This window comes from Gopherus flavomarginatus, chromosome 3 (genome assembly GCF_025201925.1).
Source record: "Gopherus flavomarginatus isolate rGopFla2 chromosome 3, rGopFla2.mat.asm, whole genome shotgun sequence".
In the NCBI taxonomy this organism is placed as follows: Eukaryota; Metazoa; Chordata; order Testudines; family Testudinidae; genus Gopherus; species Gopherus flavomarginatus.
The window spans coordinates 263,738,064-263,759,307 of NC_066619.1; the positions used below are offsets into that span (position 1 = coordinate 263,738,064).

A 21,244-nucleotide genomic window follows, 5' to 3' on the forward strand; every position below is an offset into this window, starting at 1 on the left:
GCGGGTTCCCTTTGGGGCAGGGCCTTGTCTTTATGTGTTTGTACAGCACCTAGCCCGGTTGGGGGATCTGGATATTACTACAGTTGAAATATAATAGTAGTATTTTTTCCAGTTTTGAACAGGTTAGTTCACAAAGTTGTTGATAGGTGTCTTCCTGCTCTTTTGCATTACAACAGCTATGTACTGCCCTGGGTAGTTGTATCTCCATTATTTTGGAATTTACTTTCCAGGCTTCCAGTTTTAAAGAGACAGTGAGTAGCAATGTTATGGTGGTAAATGACTTTCAGCAATAGATATCTGGCCACATATTTATTATAGCACATGGTCCCTTAGAAATCAACTAACATGTTTTATAGTTAAGCACACATGTAAATCTCTGCAGGGTCAGGGCCGACTTGCAATAATATGCACAGTATTGCAAACTGTATAAGGAATCAGCAGTTTTAGATGGCAGAGCTGTTCCTTACACTACACCTCTCCTGAGCATTAGGGAGCATTAGGCTCCTATCTCTGCATTTAAATACAGCTTCTCTAAATGGTGCTATGGTATAAATAGCAAAATACTGGCGTCTTATTTTGCGTGGCTTAGAATTACCCAAGTTTCTAAACAACGTAATAGTTTGAGCCAATAATATTCCACAGTTTACAAATCTTTTCAGATACCTTTAATGGGACTGTGACCTTTCTACCATTGGAGGAAAATGATGAAGGAAAATATCAGGTTAAGAAGTGCAACATTTATCAAATTCGACTTAGACACACTAAAGATGATGAATGGTGAGTGCTGGGGAGAGAAAGGAGAAGCAAACCTCTGCACTGGCCTAAGATGACATCATCCTCTTCTATAATGTGTCTGGATGGTTTGATTTGTGTTATATAGGGCCTGATTCATGTACTAGAGTCCCCTGCTCCTTATATAAGCTATGATCATCCTATGGCAGTATGTGCACAGCTGAGTCCATTCACTTGATCTAAAATTCTTCATTCACTGTTCTCAGTGACCTGAACTGAGTGCATTCTTCTTAGTTAGGCTTGATCCTGCTCCTTTGAAGGCAATGGGAATTTCACATTGACTTTAGTGGGGGAAGGATCAGTCCCTCAGATCCTTATTGAATGAATCATACTGTGGATCACAGTGTCATCCTGCCGTAATAGAAAAGTAACCTTTTCATTTAATCTAGTCTGCTTTCTTTTTATAATTGCTAGATATTAAATGTTTCTCAGTTAATTGAAAAATCCCAAATTTGTATCTGTACAACTAAGCCTGTTCCAATTTTGCATGATAGGATTATGAATCGTGCCATCTGACTTCCTTAAAAATGTTTATAATCTGGTCACAAAGTCGCTTCTGAAGTGTACTCAGCATAAAGTTAAGCATTTGTGTGTGTGCAGTATCAGGGTCAAAGTGTGAGATTTCTCCAAGCTGGGATATGGCACTCTAAAATCATGAAAATTAAAATTGCGGAATGCCTGATTGATCACCCAAGGCATAGTCCTGCAAGGTGCTGAGCGCTCTAGTCCTGATGCCACAAAGCCACTTTGCATTTAAACGTGTGAGTAGTCCCATTGACTACTCACATGCTTACAGTAAGCATGTGTTTAAGTGCTTTGCTGTATCAGGGCCAGAGAGCTGAGCTGTCTTGCAGTGTCATGTCCCTAGTATACTCCTCAGCCAATGCTGCAGTGTTACATAAAGTACACGCATGTGTAATGTCTGGTTTAGTTTTAAATGCCTTAAACCAGTGGTTCCGAAACTTTTCAGCATCCCACTCCCTTTTTAATTTTTGTCCCCCCACCTCTCCTTTACCATCATCCAACCTTCCCTGATTCTTGTCCCCCATCATCCCCTCCCAGGACCCCCTATCCCTAACTGCCTCCCCGGGACCTCACTTCCTATCCAACACCCCCTGCTCCTTGTCCCCTCACTGCCACCTCCTGGGACCCCACCCCCTATCCAGCACCTCTGCCCTTTGTCCCCTAATTGCCCCCTCCCAGGACTCCCTGAAACCTCACCCCCTATCTAACCTCCCCCTGCTCCTTGTCCCCTGACTGCCCCCTCCCCGACCCCACCTCCTATCCAATCTCCCCTGCACCCCTGTCTCCTGACTGCCCCAACCCCTATCCACACCCCTACCCCCTGACAGGCCCCCCAGGACTCCCATGGCTATCCAACCTCCCACTCCCTGTCTCCTGACCGCCCCCGCCCAAAACCACCGCCCCATCCAATCACTCCTGTCTCCTGACTGCCCCTCGGGACCTCCTGCCCCTTATCCAACCTGCCCACTCCCTTACCAAGCCACTCAAAGCGGCAGGACTGACTTATTGGAAAGCCTGGGAAGTGGGCAGGTGGGCTCAAGCTGCACTGTCTGCGCTGCAGTGTGGCTGTGGGGCAGGGGGGACAGGAGGGGAGGGGCAGGGGGCTAGCCTCCTCGGCCAGGAGCTCAAGGGCCAGGCAGCCTCCTGCCCCTCTTGGAATTTCTTCACTCCCCCCCCCACCAGGTGGGCACACACCCCCATTTTGGGAACCAATGCCTTAAACAATAGGAATTCTCCCACATCTTCTGGGAGACTCTTCTACTGCCAAACAGAATTCATTGCTAAGATGTTTTCTCTTTTACTCACTCTGTTTTCTGTTGTTTTCATGTAATACCTAGTTGTTTCTTGTTCTATCCCTTGGACCTTCCTGAATATCTCATTTTCCTCTTGGATCTTTATACCCTTCACATAATTTTATAATGTTATCAAATCTCCTGCATCGGCCCCAACCCCACAAACAGTTATGTGATTAACATGGTGCACATGAATAGTCCTGTTGAAGCCAATGGGGCAACTGAAGTGAGCAAAGTTTTGTGTGTGCTTAAGTGTTTGCAGGATTGGCGCCCTAGTCTCCAGATAGCCAAGCTATAAATACCAATTCTTCTGAGCTTTCCTGGTATGTCAATTCCTTTCTTCAATACACAGAGTGGAATTTTCAAAAGCACTCAGCATTGGGAGCCACTAACTACAATGGGAGCAGTTAGGCCAATGCTGAATGCTTTTGAAAATCCTTCCCTATGATGTATGCAAAAGATAAATGTAATAAAGCTTGTGTTTAAAGTGGCTTCTGCTGATTTTTTTTCTCTTGTATGAGCCTTTAGTTTAATCATTGACATACACTGTATTTATTCAGATTTCTTTTATTTTTAAAGGTCTGTGTCTATTTTAACTTCATCTCCAGAAAACTGGGTCACAGATGGAATAGTATACCCCAAAAGAACGTGGCTTGGAAAGGAACTATTGTCCAAACTGGCTAAATGGTCCACTGAGGAAAAGCAGAGTGAGTTTAAAAGTACACTCTCGCTCATTTCTGTGGCTAAATACAGCAGGGTTTATCAGGAGCTAAAAAAAAAATACAAAGAAATGGTAAAGGTAAGTGTGGCAATAAAATCTAGATTCCCATTCTCTCATAGAGTTTTCTGCTTCCTAGTGAGACTGTGGTCTTAGTTAAAAGAGGAGAAATCTATTTGAAAATCATTAAATTAAAATTGGTTCTTGATTTTAAAGTTCCCTGTGTATGTGAAGAGAGTTCAGTGTTATTTCTTAGTGTTGGTGGTGGTTATGAGTCAAATTGAAATCTGCACTTGTGATTCGTAACTAGGAGAAAATGACGAGCAAGGTAGCATCTGAGGTGCAGAGCCTTGATGTGCTTCTGATAACATTTTCAAAAGCAAGGCTGACTGACTTAGGAGCCTACGTCCAGATTTCCAAAAGTGAATTATGCACGTAGGAGTCTAAATCTCACTGAAAGTCATTGTTGCCTTAGGTGCTTAAATACCTCTGACAGCCTGGCTCTAAGTGACTTGGGAAAATGAGATTTAGGATCTTAAGTTACTTCGGCACTTTTGAAAGTTTTACCCTCTGTGGCTTGCTTTAGGCCTCTGCTGCTGATGTTTTACCATCAAATTTCCTAACAGTTTCCACCCTAGACTGTGATAAATCCTGTGTGCATTCACATGTGTGGGAGTGTTTGCTTTCCAAGCATTTGCTCTTCAAGAATTATTTTTTGAGCTTCAGGGAGCCTTCATCTGTATTGAGGGTGAATTTCACCAGAGCCAGGGAAACCATCTCAACTGTCCCTTCAATCTGGGGGTGGCATTTTAACAAGGCTTTCCTTTCTGACTCGGCCCATTGCTGTGGTGGGTGCATAGTATATATGTAGCCGCCCACTTTATGCTCCTTCCAAGGGAGCTTCAGCCAATCCAGTCATGCTAGATAGGTTGTCAAGAAGGCTTGACATTGTGTACTGCCATCTCAGTATCCTAGACCATCGGTTCCTCACTGATTCCCTTGAAGTCAATGTGGTGAGAATTAACAGGGGCTTGAAGGACACTGCCCCTGGGCGACAGCTCTGAAATGGACCTGTGACTGGGACCTGATGGGTCAGAGAGAGGCTCTTATGGCAATCCATTTCCCATCTCATTCTCTTGAATGATATGTTTTGTTCTATCCCAAATCCTTTGCTTCCAGAGCCTTTCTCTTCCTTCACATAGTTCTGCTCAGGTGTTAGTGCAGTCCTCGCAGTCAGGATACAGGTACAGTAGGGCTGTGATTCACTTTACTTCCTGGCTCCCCAAGTAGCTCTTCTTTGGTGATCGACAGGGCAGACCTATTTCCCTCTTCTCGTTCACTTAGGGTCTGATCCAAAGCCCGTTGAAGTCAATGAGAGTCTTTCCATTGACTTCAGTAGACTTTTAATCAGGCTTTAGGCACAGGAGTCTGATTCGTGATGTGCGGAATGCCAGGTTGGTCACTACACTGCCAGAGATTAAACAAATCCTTTTATGAGAAAGTAGTCTAAAATTTTTACTGGGATATTGTCTTCCTCATGGAAGAAATATCAGTATAAATAAGACAGAGACTGGTCTTGTGGCCAAGGCCTCTGACTCATGAGATCTGGGTTTAGTTCACAGCTTTGCAATAAGCAAATCACTTAGTCTTTCTGGGGCATAATACTTATTTTCTCCTCCCCTTTGTCTTTTTTATTTAGACTGTAAGCTCTTCAAGATTCCATTATGCTAGGTTCATCCCTTCTGTGACCTATAGGCACCTAAGATCCCTCTAAGCTGCGTGGCTGTACAGCAGGCTATCAAGGGCCATGCATCTCTCCCCCAGCCCCGGGCTGCTGTGGCAATAGAGGGTTGGGGAGGAGTCCTCTGCCCCTGCTGCAGCCCCAGGGCAGCCTGTACCCCAACCCCCTCATCCTGGCCCCACCCCAGAGCCCACACCTCCAGCTGGAGCCCTCACCCTCCTGCACCCCAATGCTCTGCTCCAGCTCTGATCCCCCTCCCTCACTCTAGAGCCCTCACCCCCAGCTGGAGCTCCCAACCCTCTGCCCCAGCCCCGAGCCTCCTCCTGGACCCCAAACCCCTCATACCTGGCCCCACCCCAGAGCCTGAACTCCCAGCCAGAGTTCTCACCCCACCACACCTCAACCCTCTCCCCTAGCCCTGAGCTCCCCTCCTGCACCCCAGACCCTTCATCCCCGGCCCCACAGCCAGTGCCCACACTTCCCCACACCCCAACCCTGAGCCACCTCCTACACTCTGAACCCCTTGGCCCCACCCCCACCACCAATCACCTCTATATTGGTGCACATAACAAAATTAATTCCGCACATGGATGTAAAATATTAGGGGGAACATTGATAGGCACTGCTGTAATACAAATAATAATCTTTCCAGTGTGAGACATAGCCATACCAATAGATGTGAATTTTCCTGAGTCACATAAAAAGCAGACCAGCGCACCTGCAGTGTACTAGAGAACATGTGGTGGGCTTTGTTCAGTGTGATTTGCACATATGGAACCATAACTGGTCCTGAAACTTACCTTGACTGAATGACTGCAGATGTTCTCTATCCTAGTGTGCATATACCAGTTAGTTTATTGCGTGACTCACCAAAATTTATGCAGTCTCATATTCCTTATCATGGAGTAAGATTTTTTTTTTTTTTTTCAATTAATGGAAAGGTTAGAATTTCATAATGTTCAGTGATAGGTTAAAGATGGGGTGACTATCAAGGCCAATCTAGTTGAGCATGTTCTTTAAAGAGAGATGTGGTTAAAATGACAAAGCAATTGGTAATTTTACTTCTGCTTATCTGAAGGTGTGGCCTGAAGTAACAGATCCTGAAAAATTTGTATATGAAGATGTTGCCATTGCTACTTATCTGCTGGTAAGTGACTGCTCAGCCTAAGGCCATTGCAGAGAAACTAAATGAATTCTTTGCATCGGTCTTCACGGCTGAGGATGTGAGGAGAGTTCCCAGACCTGAGCCATTCTTTTTAGGTGACAAATCTGAGGAACTGTCGCAGATTGAGGTGTCATTAGAGGAAGTTTTAGGAACAAATTGATAAACTAAATAGTAATAAATCACCTGGACTAAATGGTATTTACCCAAGACTTCTGAAGGAACTCAAATGTGAAATTGCAGAACTACTATCATTTAAATCAGCTTCTGTACCTGGAAGATAGCTAATGTGATGCCAATTTTTAAAAATGGCTCCAGAGGTGATCTCATCAATTACAGGCTGGTAAGTCTGATGTCAGTACCAAGCAAACTGGTTGAAACTATAGTAAAGAACAAAATTGTCAGACACCTACTTGAACATAATTTGTTGGGGAAGAGTCAAGATGGTTTTGTAAAGGGAAATCATGCTTCACCAATCTACTAGATTTTTTTTGAGGGGGTCGACAAGCATATGGACAAGGGGGATCCAGTGGATATAGTGTACTGAGATTTTTAAAAAACTCTTAACAAGGTCCCTCACCAAAGTCTCGTAAGCAAAGTAAGCTGTGAAGGGATAAGAGGGAAGGTACTCTCCTGGATTGGTAACTGGTTAAAAGATAGGAATCAAATGGTAGGAAGACATGGTCATTTTTCAGAATGGAGAGGTAAATAGTTGTCCCCCAGGGGTCTGTACCGGGATCATCCTATGCAACATATTCATAAATGATCTGGAAAGGGGGTAAACAGTGAGGTGGCAAAATGTGCAGATGATACGAAACTACTCAAAATAGTTAAGTCCCAGGCAGACTGCGAAGAGCTATCAAAGGATCTCTCAAAACTCGGCAACTGGGCAACAAAATGGCAGATGAAATTCAACATTGATAAATGCAAAGTAATGTACATTGGAAAACATAATCCTACCCATATATATAAAATGATGGGGTCTAAATTAGCTGTTAACACTCAAAAAAGAGATCTTGGAGTCATTGTGGATAGTTCTCTGAAAATATCCACTCAGTTTGCAGTGGCAGTCAAAAAAGCAAACGGAATGTTGGGAATTGTTAAGAAAGGGATAGATAACAAGACAGAAAATATCATATTGCCTCTATATAAATCCATGGTATGCCCACATCTTGAATACTGTGTGCAGATGTGGTTACCCCATCTCAAAGAAGATATATTGGAGTTGGAAAAAGTTCAGAAAAGGGCAACAAAAATTATTAGGGTACGAAACGGTTTCCATATCAAGAATGATAAATAAGACTAGGACTTTTCAGCCTGGAAAAGAGACGACTGAAGGGGGATACGATAGAGGTGTATAAAATCATGACTGGTGTGGAGAAAGTAAATTTGGAAGTGTTATTGTTTTTTCCTTGTCATAACACAAGAACTTGGGGTCATCATATGAAATGAATAGGCAGCAAGTTTAAAACAAAAGGAAGTATTTCTTCACACAACCTGTGGAACTCCTTCCCAGAGGATGTTGTGAAGGCCAAGACTATAACGGTTCAAAAAAGAGCTACAGTAACTTCTCACTTAAAGTCACATTTCTCAGGAACATAACTACAATGTTAAGTGAAACAATGTTAAGCGGGGAGTTGCTGTAGATAAGTTCATGGAGGATAGGTCCATTAATGGCTATTAGTCAGGATGTGCAGGGATGGTGTCCCTAGCCTCTGTTTGCCAGAAGCTGGGGATGGATGACGGGATGTATCACTTGAAGAGTACCTGTTCTCTTTATTCCTTCTGGGGCACCTGGCTTTGGCCACTGTCAGAAGACAGGATACTGGGCTAGATGAACCTTTGGTTTGACCCAATATGGCCGTTATGGTGTTCTTACGTTCTAATCAGAGGGGTAGCCGTGTTAGTCTGGATCTGTAAAAGCAGCAAAGAATCCTGTGGCACCTTATAGACTAACAGACGTTTTGGAGCATGAGCTTTCGTGGGTGAATACCCACTTCTTCAGATGCATGTGGTGGAAATATCCAGGGGCAGGTATATATATGCTAGCAAGCAAGCTAGAGATAACGAGGTCAGTTCAATCAGGGAGGATGAGGCCCTGTTCTAGCAGTTGAGGTGTGAAAACCAAGAGAGGAGAAACTGGTTCTGTAGTTGGCAAGCCATTCACAGTCTTTGTTCAATCCTGAGCTGATGGTGTCAAATTTGCAGATGAACTGAAGCTCAGCAGTTTCTCTTTGAAGTCTGGTCCTGAAGTTTTTTTGCTGCAGGATGGCCACCTTAAGGTCTGCTATAGTGTGGCCAGGGAGGTTGAAGTGCTCTCCTACAGGTTTTTGTATATTGCCATTCCTAATGTCTGATTTGTGTCCATTTATCCTTTTCCGTAGAGACTGTCCAGTTTGGCCGATGTACATAGCAGAGGGGCATATGATGGCGTATATTACATTGGTGGATGTGCAGGTGAATGAACCAGTGATATTGTGGCTGATCTGGTTAGGTCCTGTGATGGTGTCGCTGGTGTAGATATGTGGGCAGAGTTGGCATTGAGGTTTGTTGCATGGATTGGTTCCTGAGCTAGAGTTATTATGGTGCGGTGTGCGGTTACTGGTGAGAATATGTTTCAGGTTGGCAGGTTGTCTGTGGGCAAGGACTGGCCTGCCACCCAAGGCCTGTGAAAGTGTGGGATCATTGTCCAGGATGGGTTGTAGATCCTTGATGATGCATTGGAGGGGTTTTAGCTGGGGGCTGTATGTGATGGCCAATGGAGTCCTGTTGGTTTCTTTCTTGGGTTTGTCTTGCAGTAGGAGGCTTCTGGGTACACGTCTGGCTCTGTTGATCTGTTTCCTTATTTCCTCGTGCGGGTATTGTAGTTTTGAGAATGCTTGGTGGAGATTTTGTAGGTGTTGGTCTCTGTCTGAGGGGTTAGAGCAGATGCGGTTGTACCTCAGTGCTTGGCTGTAGACAATGGATCGTGTGATGTGCCCGGGATGGAAGCTGGAGGCATGAAGGTAGGCATAGCGGTCGGTAGGTTTTCGATATAGGGTGGTGTTAATGTGACCATCACTTATTTGCACCGTGGTGTCAAGAAAGTGGACCTCCCGTGTAGATTGGTGCAGGCTGAGGTTGATGGTGGGGTGGAAGCTGTTGAAATCATGGTGGAATTTTTCCAGAGTCTCCTTCCCATGGGTCCAGATGATGAAGATGTCATCAATGTAGCGTAGGTAGAGAAGGGGCGTGAGTGGACGAGAGCTGAGGAAGCGTTGTTCCAGGTCGGCCATAAAGATATTGGCATATTGTGGGGCCATGCGGGTGCCCATAGCAGTGCCACTGATCTGGAGATATATATTGTCATCAAATTTGAAATAGTTGTGTGTAAGTATAAAGGCACAGAGCTCAGCAGCCAGTTGTGCTGTGGCATCATCAGGGATAGTGTTCCTGACCGCTTGTATTCCATCTGTGTGTGGGATGTTTGTGTAGAGAGCCTCTACATCCATGGTGGCTAGGATGGTGTTTTCTGGGAGGTGACCAATGCATTGTAGTTTCCTCAGGAAATCAGTGGTGTCACGGAGATAGCTGGGAGTGCTGGTGGCATAGGGTCTGAGTAGAGAGTCCATATATCCAGACAGTCCTTCAGTGAGAGTGCCAATGCCCGAGATGATGGGGCGTCCAGGATTTCCGGGTTTGTGGATCTTGGGTAGTAGTGTGTGGTCAGCACTAGCTATTCCCTGTTACAGGAGATCATTGAATTAAATAGACTCGCAGGATTTTAGAAAAGACTAGATTAGAAGATCTGGGGTAGCAAAAATGGAATAGTAATTAGAGCAGTAGACTTGAGAGTAGAAATCTAGTGTATGTCTACACTACGGGATTATTCCGATTTTACAGAAACCGGTTTTTTAAAACAGATTGTATAAAGTCGAGTGCCCGCGGCCACGCTAAGCACATTAATTCGGCGGTATGCGTCCATGTATCGAGGCTAGCATCGATTTTCGGAGCGTTGCACTGTGGGTAGCTATCTCATAGTTCCCACCATCTCCCCCGCCCATTGGAATTCTGGGTTGAGATCCGAATGCATGATGGGGCCAAAACAGTGTCGTGTGTGATTCTGGGTAAATGTCGTCACTCAGTCCTTCCTCCATGAAAGCAATGGCAGAGGATCATTTCGCGCCCTTTTTCCCTGGATTGCCCTGGCAGACGCCATAGCACGGCAACCATGAAGCCTATTTTGCCTTTTGTCACTGTCACCATATGACAGTGACGTGGTACTGCAGCGCTACACAGCAGCATTCATTTGCCTTTGCAAGGTAGCAGAGACGGTTACCAGCCCTATATCATCATCTGCAATTTGAAATTGACAATGATGGTTCTCAATCTTTTTGTATCGTCTGCAATTGGAAATTGGCGATGACGGTTATCAATCCTTTTGTACCATCTGCTGCTGTCATGGGTGCTCCTGGCTGGCCTCGCTGAGGTCGACCGGGGGTGCATGGACAAAAATGGGAATGACTCCACGGGTCTTTCCCTTGTCTAAAAATAGTCAGTCCTGCCTAGAATATGGGGCTAGTCTACTAGAGGACCAGAGAGCACAGCCTCTCCAGGTCAGAGCCCCAGATATCCCGCAGAAATGATGAGCTGCATGCCATTCTAGGGAGTGCCCCTGCAGCAACCCCACCCATTGCTTCCCTCCTCCCACACCCCTCCTGGGCTACCGTGGCAGTGTCCCCCCATTTGTGTGATGAAGTAATAAAGAATGCAGGAATAAGAAACACTGACTTTTTAGTGAGATAAAATGAGGGGGAAGCAGCCTCCCGCTGCTATGATAGTCCAGGCAGTACAGAATCTTCATTAGACATGAGGGGAGGGGGGTGAGGAGCTCAGCCCCCAGTTGCTATGATGAGGATGGTTTTCAGTCCTTTTGCACTGTCTGCCGGGAATGACCAGGAGTCATTCCCACTGTTGCCCAGGTGCCCCCAGCCGACCTCACCGAGGCCAGCCAGGAGCACTCACGGGATGATGACGGTTTTCCACCATTTTGTACCGTCTGCCATCAGGAAAGGAAGGGGAGGGGATGCTGCTGTTTAGCGCTGCAGCACCGCGTCTACCAGCAGCGTGCGGTAGACGTACGGTGGCATTGAAAAAAGGCAAGAAATGATTTTTTTCCCTTTTCTTTCACGGGCGGAGGGAGAGGGAGTAAATTGACGACATATACCCTGAACCATCCAGGACAATGTTTTTGACCCTTCAGGCATTGGAAGCTCAGCCAAGAATGCAAATGCTTTTCGGGGACTGGGATAGCTGGAGTCCTCAGTCCCCCCTCCCTCCCTCCATGAGCGTCCATTTGATTCTTTGGCTTTCCGTTATGCTTGTCACACAGCACTGTGTTGAGTCCCTGCTGTGGCCTCTGTCTGGAGATTTTTTTCAAATGCTTTGACATTTCGTCTTCTGGAACGGAGCTCTGATAGAACAAATTTGTCTCTCCATGAAACAGTCAGATCCAGTATCTCCCGTATGGTCCGTGCTGATCAGCGCTCCACGCTGGGCAAACAGGAAATGAAATTCAAAAGTTCGCAGGACTTTTCCTGTCTACCTGGCCAGTGCATCCGACTCCAGATTGCTGTCCAGAGCGGTCACAATGGTGCACTATGGGATAGCTCCCAGAGGCCAATACCGTCGAATTGCAGCCACACTAACCCTATTCCAAATTGGCAATACCGATTTGAGCGCTACTCCCCTCGTCGGGGAGGAGTACAGATATCGATATTAAGAGCCCTTTATATAGATGTAAAGGGCTTCGTTGTGTGGACAGGTGCAAGGTTAATTCGGTTTAACGCTGCTCAATTCGGTATAAACCCGTAGTGTAGACCAGGCCTGGATTATATTCCCAGGTCTGACACTGACTTCCTATCTAATCTGATGTGAATTACTTCAGATGAGATTTCCAAAGTAGTCTAGGAGAAGATATAGGTGCTTTTGAAAATTTCACCCTTAAGTCCCATTTTCAAAAGAAATTCAGGGCCACATTTTCAAAGGTATTTAGGCATCTAAAAATGTAAATTTGGTGCCTACTTGGATTTATCTGGATCTTTAAGCACCTCAATACCTTTGAAAATCTAGCCTTAAATTATTTAGGCTCCTAAATCACTGAGGCATTTTAACATTTTCTGAGGAAGTCTAAATGCCCTAGACCGCTCTGAAAATCTCAGTCATAACCTCTGTGATTCGACTTCTTCATCTGTAAAATAAAATATTAGTGAAGATACTCCCGTATGGACAGTGCTTTATAATGCAATACTATTGCTTACAATTTTATTTTCAAAGATAACATTTGTAGATGGATACCAATATTAGGGGAATACAGTCACATTCTTTAGGGGTAAGATCATCACATCTTGCGGAATATTGTCTAAGAATTTTTTGTTTTTTGTTTTTAAAATACTTTGTGACAGTGACTGTAAGTTTAACCTATTGTGTTCCTTGAGATAATGTATGTCCTATGAAGTGACAGTAATTCTTTTAATATCAGTTGTTAAAATGATTCAGTTATTGGTTACAAAAGCTACTGTGACATTACCCAGGGTACAATTTGGACTGTGTACAGCTGTGTCCCCTCAATTCTCCAACCTGGGGTGCCTTTTACACTGGTTTGCTGTGAGAGCAACCACTCCTGGTCTGCTCACAGACAGCTTCCAGCATGCAAATTATTCCCAGCTGTATAGTGGTTATAGCCAGCCACTCCTAAATTATACTGCAGAGCAACACCAGCAAATTCCTAGTCCCAAACTTGTCCCCAGAAATGTGCATGTTTTACTGCCCAGATCTTTCCTTTTGGACAATATAAGCTCATAGAAAGTCCATCACTTTATTAATAGAAAATGATATTCACAAATCTTGTTATCTCAAATGGAGTCTCCCAAACATTTCAATTCAAATACACTGTTATGGATAAAACAATGAAACATGTTTATTAATTACAGAAAGAAAGATTTTAAATGATTACAAGTAATGAGGCATAAAAGTCAGAATTGGGGTTACAAAGAAGCAAGGTAAAATGCAATAATACCTAGCTTAACAAGCTAAGTGAATACAAAACAAAAGGTCTCTCTCAGCACAAGCTTTAGCAGTCTTGCTGGCTGGAATCCTTTCAGCCAGGATCCCTTCCCCAGTTCAGAGCTGTTTCTTTTCTTCAGGTATTGTGACTGCTGTGGACAGAGAGAGAGGGAGGAAAAATGTTGGGGCAGTTATTCCCCTTTCTTACAGTTCTCTTTTCCCTTTGAAAATCACTTCCAGCTGAGGGTCAGGACACAAAATCTAGGATGTCAGCAAATATTCCTTTGCCAACATGTAAATTTCTCACTCATGCCCTATTTCCTGCCAAAGAATGCCCACATAACCGGATGATTGATAGTCCATTTTGTTGTCATCTGGGCAAGTTGTCAGTTTGCCTTTTGTTTCCGAGAAATTGATTTGTGTCTGCTTTTCTAAACTTGGAACATATCTCAGTAATGTCATACAGTAGAATCTTATAACTTTACAGTGTTGCCACATATATTTTACTGGGACAATAATGATCAGCAAATTATGAGTTTTCAAATGATACCTTACAAAGCATACTTTGTACAAAATTTATCATAGTCTCGTAAAAGGGATGAACAAAAGGATGCAAAATGTCACTGCTACTCATTAACATATTATTAAGCAATATATCTATCCATCCTTCTTGCAGAATTTTAAAATATCAGAATTATGGTGTACACTACTGAGCCATTTGTAAATAGGCTAAAGAGATGTTATTAAAAGAATATTGTCAACCTTTATCTCTTTTCATGGACTTTGCCTTCCACTGGCAACCAAACTGAAGGGAAACCCATAGAACTTTTTGCTCTGGGGTCACATTGAGTTGACATGCTCTCTAGGCACATTTGGTACGTGTTGTGAAATGGATTGATGCACATGGGAGGGGTTAGATCTGTGTAGGAGATGATTGGCACCTCACAGGAACTGTGCTGCACTGCCAACATGCTTAATATCATGATCTGTAAAGTGGAAAATGTAAACACAAGCTGGTATTTTGATGGAAAGCACCAAAATCACAACTTGTGGGAGGGAATGAAGTGAATATCCATGAAACTAATAATTTAGCAACAATCAAAGGCACAGACATCAATTCTGTGTTCAAAGGGTTCCTGATATTTTTGTTTCTTCTAAGCAAAAACAGTCCTACTCAGTTGATTGTGCCTGTTGTAACATCTGAGGCCTGGTCTACACTACGCGTTTAAACCGATTTTAGCAGCGTTAAACTGATTTAACGCTGTACCTGTCCACACTATGAGGCCCTTTATATCGATATAAAGGGCTCTTTAAATCGGTTCCTGTACTCCTCCCCAATGAGAGGAGTAGCGCTAAAATCGGTATTACCATATCGGATTAGGGTTAGCGTGGCCGCAAATCGACGGTATTGGCCTCCGGGCGGTATCCCACAGTGCACCACTGTGACCGCTCTGGACAGCAATCTCAACTAGGATGCAGTGACCAGGTAAACAGGAAAAGCCCCGCGAAATTTTGATTTTCATTTCCTGTTTGGCCAGCGTGGAGCTCTGATCAGCACAGGTGGCAATGCAGTCCCAAATCCAAAAAGAGCTCCCGCTTGGACCGTACGGGAGATACTGGATCTGATCGCTGTATGGGGAAACAAATCTGTTCTATCAGAACTCCGTTACAGAAGATGAAATGCCAAAGCGTTTGAAAAAAAAAATCTCCAAGCTACACAGTGCTGCGTGACAAGCGTAACAGGAAGCCAGAGACTCAAATGGACTCTCATGGAGGGAGGGAGGGGGTACTGAGGACTCCAGCTATCCCACAGTCCCCAGCAGTCTCCGAAAAGTATTTGCATATTTGCATTCTTGGCTGAGCTCCCAATTCCTGTAGGTTCAAACACATTGTCCGGCGTGGTTCAGGGAATAGCTCGTCAATTTACTCTCCCCCCCCACCCAACGTGAAAGAAAAGGGAAAGATCGTTTCTTGACTTCTTTCAATGTCACCCTATGTCTACTGAATGCTGCTGGTAGACGCGATGCTGCAGCAGTGAAGAGCAGTGTCCGCTCCTCTCCCCTCCCTGGTGGCAGACGGTATATGCTTGATAACTGCTGAATATCCCTGGCTGACCTCAGGGGCGCCTGGGTAAAAACAGGAATGACTCCCGGTCATTCCCAGTAGATGGTACAGAACGGCTGGTAACCGTCTTCATCATAGCCACTGGGGGCTGAGCTCCATCAGCCCCCTCCCTTTCTAGTGCAAAGAAAAGATTCTGTACTGCCTGGACTATCATAGCAGCGAGTTGCTGGGCTCCTCTCCCCCGCACCGCTTAATGTCCTGCCTGGACTGTCATAGCATGGGGAGGCTGCCTCCCCCTCATTTTATCTCACTAACAAGTCACTGTTTCTTATTCCTGCATTCTTTATAACGTCATGACACAAATGGGGGGGACACTGCCACGGTAGCCCAGGAAGGTTGGGGGAGGAGAGAAGCAACGGGTGGGGTTGTTGCAGGGGCACCCCCCGTGAATGGCATGTAGCTCATCATTTCTGTGGGATCTGACATGGAACAGCTGTGCTCTGATACACTGCTTCTCTAGTACACTTGCCCCAAATTCTAGAAACCATAAAGGAGGGATTGACTCAGGGAGTCATTCCCAGTTTTGCTTTTGCGCCCCTGGCCGACCTCAGCCGGGGCACCCATGATAGCAGCAGACAGCACAGAAGGACAGATAACCGTCATTTCATTGCCAAATTACACTGGCAGTAGATGGTACAGAACGACTGATAACCGTCTCTGCTATCATGCAAAAGCAAATGAATGCTGCTGTGTAGCGCTGGAGTATCGCCTCTGTCCATGGCATCCAGTACACATATGGTGACTGTTTAAAAAAACAAACAAACAAAAAAAAACTGAATGGGCTCCATGGTTGCCATGCTATGGCGTCTGCCAGGACAATCCAGGGAAAAAAGGCGCGAAATGATTGTCTGCCGTTGCTTTCCCGGAGGAAGGAATGACTGACGACATTTACCCAGAACCACCCACGACAATGATTTTTGCCCCATCAGCCACTGGGCTCTCAACCCAGAATTCCAAGGGGCAGGAGAGACTGCGGGAACTATGGGATAGCTACGGAATAGCTACTCACAGTGCAATGCTCTGGAAATCGACTCTAGCCTCGGACCATGGACACAGCGCCAAATTAATGTGCTTAGTGTGGCTGTGTGCACTCGACTTTATACAATCTGTTTTATAAAACCGGTTCATGTAAAATCGGAATTATCCCATAGTGTAGACGTACCCTGATTAATAGAGACAGTTTGTCTGGTACTTAAAGTCATAGAATAGGCGCCTATAACAAAATCCATGTCCTGTATTCAACAAACAATTATCAGAAGAATTGCCTGTGCAGCTGGGACTAGAGTCGTGATCCTTTGACTCAGTCAACTCAGGCCTCTTACACTTGAGCTAAAAGAGTTATTTTGTAGCTGTCCATCAAGTAAAGAGCAGCATCACATGCAGATGCACAAAGCCAATGTATTATGCAGAGTCTAGGATCGTAGTTTCCAGCTCTGCCACTGGTTCTCTGTGACCACCTTTAAAACAGGTATTGATACTTACCTATTGCTTCTCTCCGGCTTTAACCACTCAGTTCCTACTTAAGCTTGCAAAGTATAGGCACATCTCATGTTAATGGTCCCTTGAGGTCCGATCCTGGGTGGTGCTGAGTACTCTCAACTTCTGTTGGCTTAGATGTGAATATGGAGGGTGCTCAGAACTTCATGGGAAGCGCTAGGTGCTTTGTAAGATCGTGACCTTTCTCTCTTTCTCCCATGAGAATCTTTATGCCTTTGTTCTGCTATTCTTCCCCTCCACCCCCACCCCCGTGACTGGAAGAGCCTCATTAACCTTGTTTGCCACATGACCTTGCTCTCCTCCTTCACCACTTGCTTCACTCTCCTGATCTGTCACTCTCCTTGTAACCCTTGTCCTCCTTGAGCCACTTTTATCATCCCTAGTCCTGTTATATCTCATTTAGGTAGTTAAGCGAATTGGGGCGGGACATGTCATTACTACATTGGCCCAAAAAGAAACATTTATTCTTAAGGCATTAGACAAGAAGTCATTTATGTTTATAAATTAATTGCTCTGAGATCATCCAATGAAAAGTGCTTTCTAAGTAAGATCCTGTGTGCTTTATGGCGAATAAAGACCTGTGTTATGGGACAAGGCCAGCCCTGACTTATGTAGCTGAGCTGCACCGAGTGCTGCAGCAAACTCAGTATCCTGCAGCAATGCTAGTAGACTAGGAACTCTTGACATTTTTCATTTGATGTTATCAAATAATCCTAGCAATGTCCCCACTGTATGAAAATATACAATCAGTGCATATGATCTATTTGCATTATGGCAGGATTCCACTTCTGTGAGGCTTAGGAGCTGCCCAGCAGACTGCACGATTGGCAGAGGTGTGCGGTTGCATGAGGGACAGAACAAGTCAAAGTGTGGTTTATGTTAAGGAAAGTAGGTAGAGCAGGGGTAGGCAACCTATGGCATGCGTGCCGAAGGTGGCACGCAAGCTGATTTTCAGTGGCACTCACGCTGCCCGGGTCCTGGCCACCAGTCCAGAGGGCTCTGCATTTTAATTTAATTTTAAGTGAAGCTTCTTAAACATTTTAAAAACCTTATTTATTTTACATACAACAACAGTTTAATTATGTACTATAGACTTATAGAAAGAGACCTTCTAAAAACATTAAAATGTATTACTGGCATGCGAAACCTTAAATCAGAGTGAATAATTAAAGACTTGGCACACCACTTCTGAAAGGTTGCCGAACCCTGAGGTAAAGACTTAGAGGGGAAGAGGTTTCCCATTCTCTCTCCTAAGCTGTGCGTCACTCCATTAGCATAGGGCTTGTGAGTGCCTCATTGTAGCCACTCTCCTCAACCACACAACTTAGAAGATGCACAGAATTCCCCTGTCAAGGTAGTCCTCCATTGAAGGCAGCATGGCCCAGTGGGTAAGGCACCGTTTGGGAATCACTGGATTTTACCCCTAGCACTGCCATTGGACTGCTGTGTGACTGTGACCAAGTTATTTTGCCTGCTTGTACCTTGGTCTCCACACTCATGAAAGGTAGCATCTTAGAAATCTATGGGGAAAAGCACTAAAGTAACGTCTAAGTAGTAATATTATCATTCAGACTTTTTTGCCTCGCATCTGTGGGGAAAATGGATCAGTAGGGCAGATTGCTTCTGAATCATAAATTATCTGCTTTCACTACTTCCCATCGCGTGCTTTGAAGGGCATCGGGAAAGACACACAAAAAATACCCTTGTGGAAAAGGGAGGCAAAATGGTAGATGGACTAGCTGAAGGGTTGGAAAATGGCCGTTTTTGTTGATTTATGTGGCACAAATCAAGATTCCTGATCACCTGTTGTGTGATCCTACAATTGTGTTATTTCTGTCTGAAGTATTTACATCAGCCCCCTGGCCATAGTATCTCAGCGCCTCACAGTCTTTAATGTATTTATGCTCGCAACAGCCCTGTGAGGTAGGCACGTGCTGTTATCCGCATTTTACAGATGAGGAAATGAAACACTAAGTGACTTGTCCAACGTTACACAGGAAGTCAGTGGATGAGCAGGGCATTAAACCCAGATCTAGTGCTAGTGCCTTAATCACTTAAAACCATTCTTCCTCTCCATCAGTGCACCTGGGCATTAACTTTTATTGTTAGCTTATGCAACCTCTCATTTAAACTTTTTTCTTGAAAATGTATTATGCGCTCCCACTTGCAAACCCTTATTTATGTGAGTAGTCCTTACTCACAGGAGAAGATCCGTTGAAGTCCATATCTCTACTCATGTGAATAAGAGTTGCAGGAATGGGCCACAAATATTTTAGTCATTGAGAAAGTGCTCTGAGAGATTAAAACTTGTTTTAATTTTTGTCTTTGCTTAGATCCTTTGGGAAGAAGAGAGAGCAGAAAAAGGGTTGTCTAAGAAACAGTCTTTTGTAGACCTAGGATGCGGAAACGGTCTGCTGGTTCATATTCTGAGCAACGAAGGGGTAAAAATAATCATTTTTTAAAAAAAAAAGTGGAGGTGTTTATTATTCTCATTCTCTCTTTTCCTTTATCTGGCATGTTTGATAGCTGGAATGCACTTCATTAATGTCACTAAAGCATGGTTTTGAATCTCTGCAATTATCAGGGGGAAAAAAGAACTAATTAAAAGCTTTTTGTTAGTATAAGTGGTTCTCCATTAAATGAACTTGTTTCCTTCTCAAGTCTAATATATAGGAAAAGGAACAAAATGTTATTATGCGGCCTAACCATGCTATGGGTATAGAAAGATGAGAAATCAGCAAGAACTTCAGGGTCCTGAAATGAAATCTTTTTTGTAATCTGTTAATTATCAAAGCCACAGTGGGCTGGGGCTTTAAAATGGAGTTTGTTTGATTGCATCAAAAAAGGAAACTAGGTAATATAGCTTGTACTAAATGTATCGGAAACTGTACTTTATGGCACAGTCTGTGGGTTTAGTTGTTGCCTGTACTGCCTTTTTGGATTCAGGGGGAACACTTCTGGACTGACAGCTCTCCACACCAACTTGATCCTTGGAAAGAAAACTAACTAGTTCACTGCAGGATTTATTCCTTAACAGTAGTGATTAAGCTGATTTCCTTGGCAGCTGGCCTTGTTACCCTGCCATTTAACCCAGCAGGAAGTATATAACAGCTGACATTTACTGGTAGTCAGAAGATTAAATGAGCCAGGGAACCCATGCTCTGGATTTAATTTTGCTACGGTAATTTGTATCTCAGAAGAAGGGAAGTTAGTATTGAAGTCAAAGTCTAACAATTCCGCAAAACTACAAGATATTTTTCCGTATCACTACAAATGGTCCTGTAATTAATTGTGAAAAAGACTGGCAGTACATGGTGCTTGTGTGCATGGAGCATAACAAAGTGTAGGTCCTTGAGGCTGATTTTTATCAAATGTTTGATGCAGACAAAAATTTGAAAGAAGAGTTCTGTGTGATACAACAAAATCCCATGAATTTCAGTGTCTAGCTGTTTCATCTCAGCACATTTTCTTCATCGTTTTTAAGAAATATTCAAAAAGGAACTTAATGCTTATTAAAAAATATTTATAGGACTTTAGGCATTTCATGAAAAACATTTTTAAATTTCATGAAAATGTTTATTTCATTGATCAGGTGTAACATGAGACTCTCAAACTGAAAGTCAAATTGATAATTTATTCCTTGTTTCTTAGCTTAGCATGCAGCCATAGCACCTCGTGGGGAGATCCTGTCAGATACATGCTAAACAAGTTTGGTCAGAGTCAGTACTTGGATGGCAAAGGAACAGTTTTGTGCTGTAGGAAGTGGTGTTTGGGAATGATTCAATGGATGAGTCAGAGATGAAATGGCTATCCAAGAGTCTGACTATTTATGCTCAGACAGAGAACAAGGACATTTCCCAAACAGGCGTCAACCATCATGTCCAGGTCCAGTTCCAAATTGGGTAATTATATTCAGACTACCTACGTTTCCCCTGCTCTTTCCATTTGATATCATATTCTGGTTCTAACCCCACCTGTTGCGCAGTCCTGCTGTGTTTCACAGAGGTGGCTGCATGACAGTGTGGATCAAGTTATCCCTGTATTTAGTTTATCTTGATTTGGGGCAAGTTTGTATGAAGTTTTGGGATGAAAGACGTGCTTATAAATACAAGATGATATGTTTTATTTCTTAACCAATTATTAATCCAAATATTTCAGTACCCAGGTAGGGGAATTGATGTCAGAAGAAGAAAAATATGGAACATGTATGGACCACAAACACATTTAGAGGTATTGTAAAAATCAGACCTGCAGTAACTTTTTATTTTTATTTATTCATCATTCATTGCTTCAAATTATTTAATTTAGCATGAATATACGAGTATTGTTCTGTCAGCTGCAGTGTGATG

General features: G+C 43.8%; 1 protein-coding gene across 3 annotated transcripts in view; it reads left to right on the forward strand.

Moving 5' to 3' along the window:
* Positions 1-21,244, forward strand: part of TRMT44 (tRNA methyltransferase 44 homolog) — a 36,540-nt gene that overhangs the window by 3,935 nt on the left and 11,361 nt on the right. The window contains exons 2-6 of one of the 3 annotated variants that reach the window (XM_050947652.1): positions 660-777; positions 3,189-3,408; positions 6,147-6,215; positions 19,229-19,336; positions 21,054-21,125. In XM_050947652.1, coding sequence (XP_050803609.1) covers positions 660-777; positions 3,189-3,408; positions 6,147-6,215; positions 19,229-19,336; positions 21,054-21,125 — 587 coding nt within the window. The remainder of the gene's footprint in view (positions 1-659; positions 778-3,188; positions 3,409-6,146; positions 6,216-19,228; positions 19,337-21,053; positions 21,126-21,244) is intronic. The other 2 variants (XM_050947653.1, XM_050947654.1) reach the window with 2 other exon arrangements.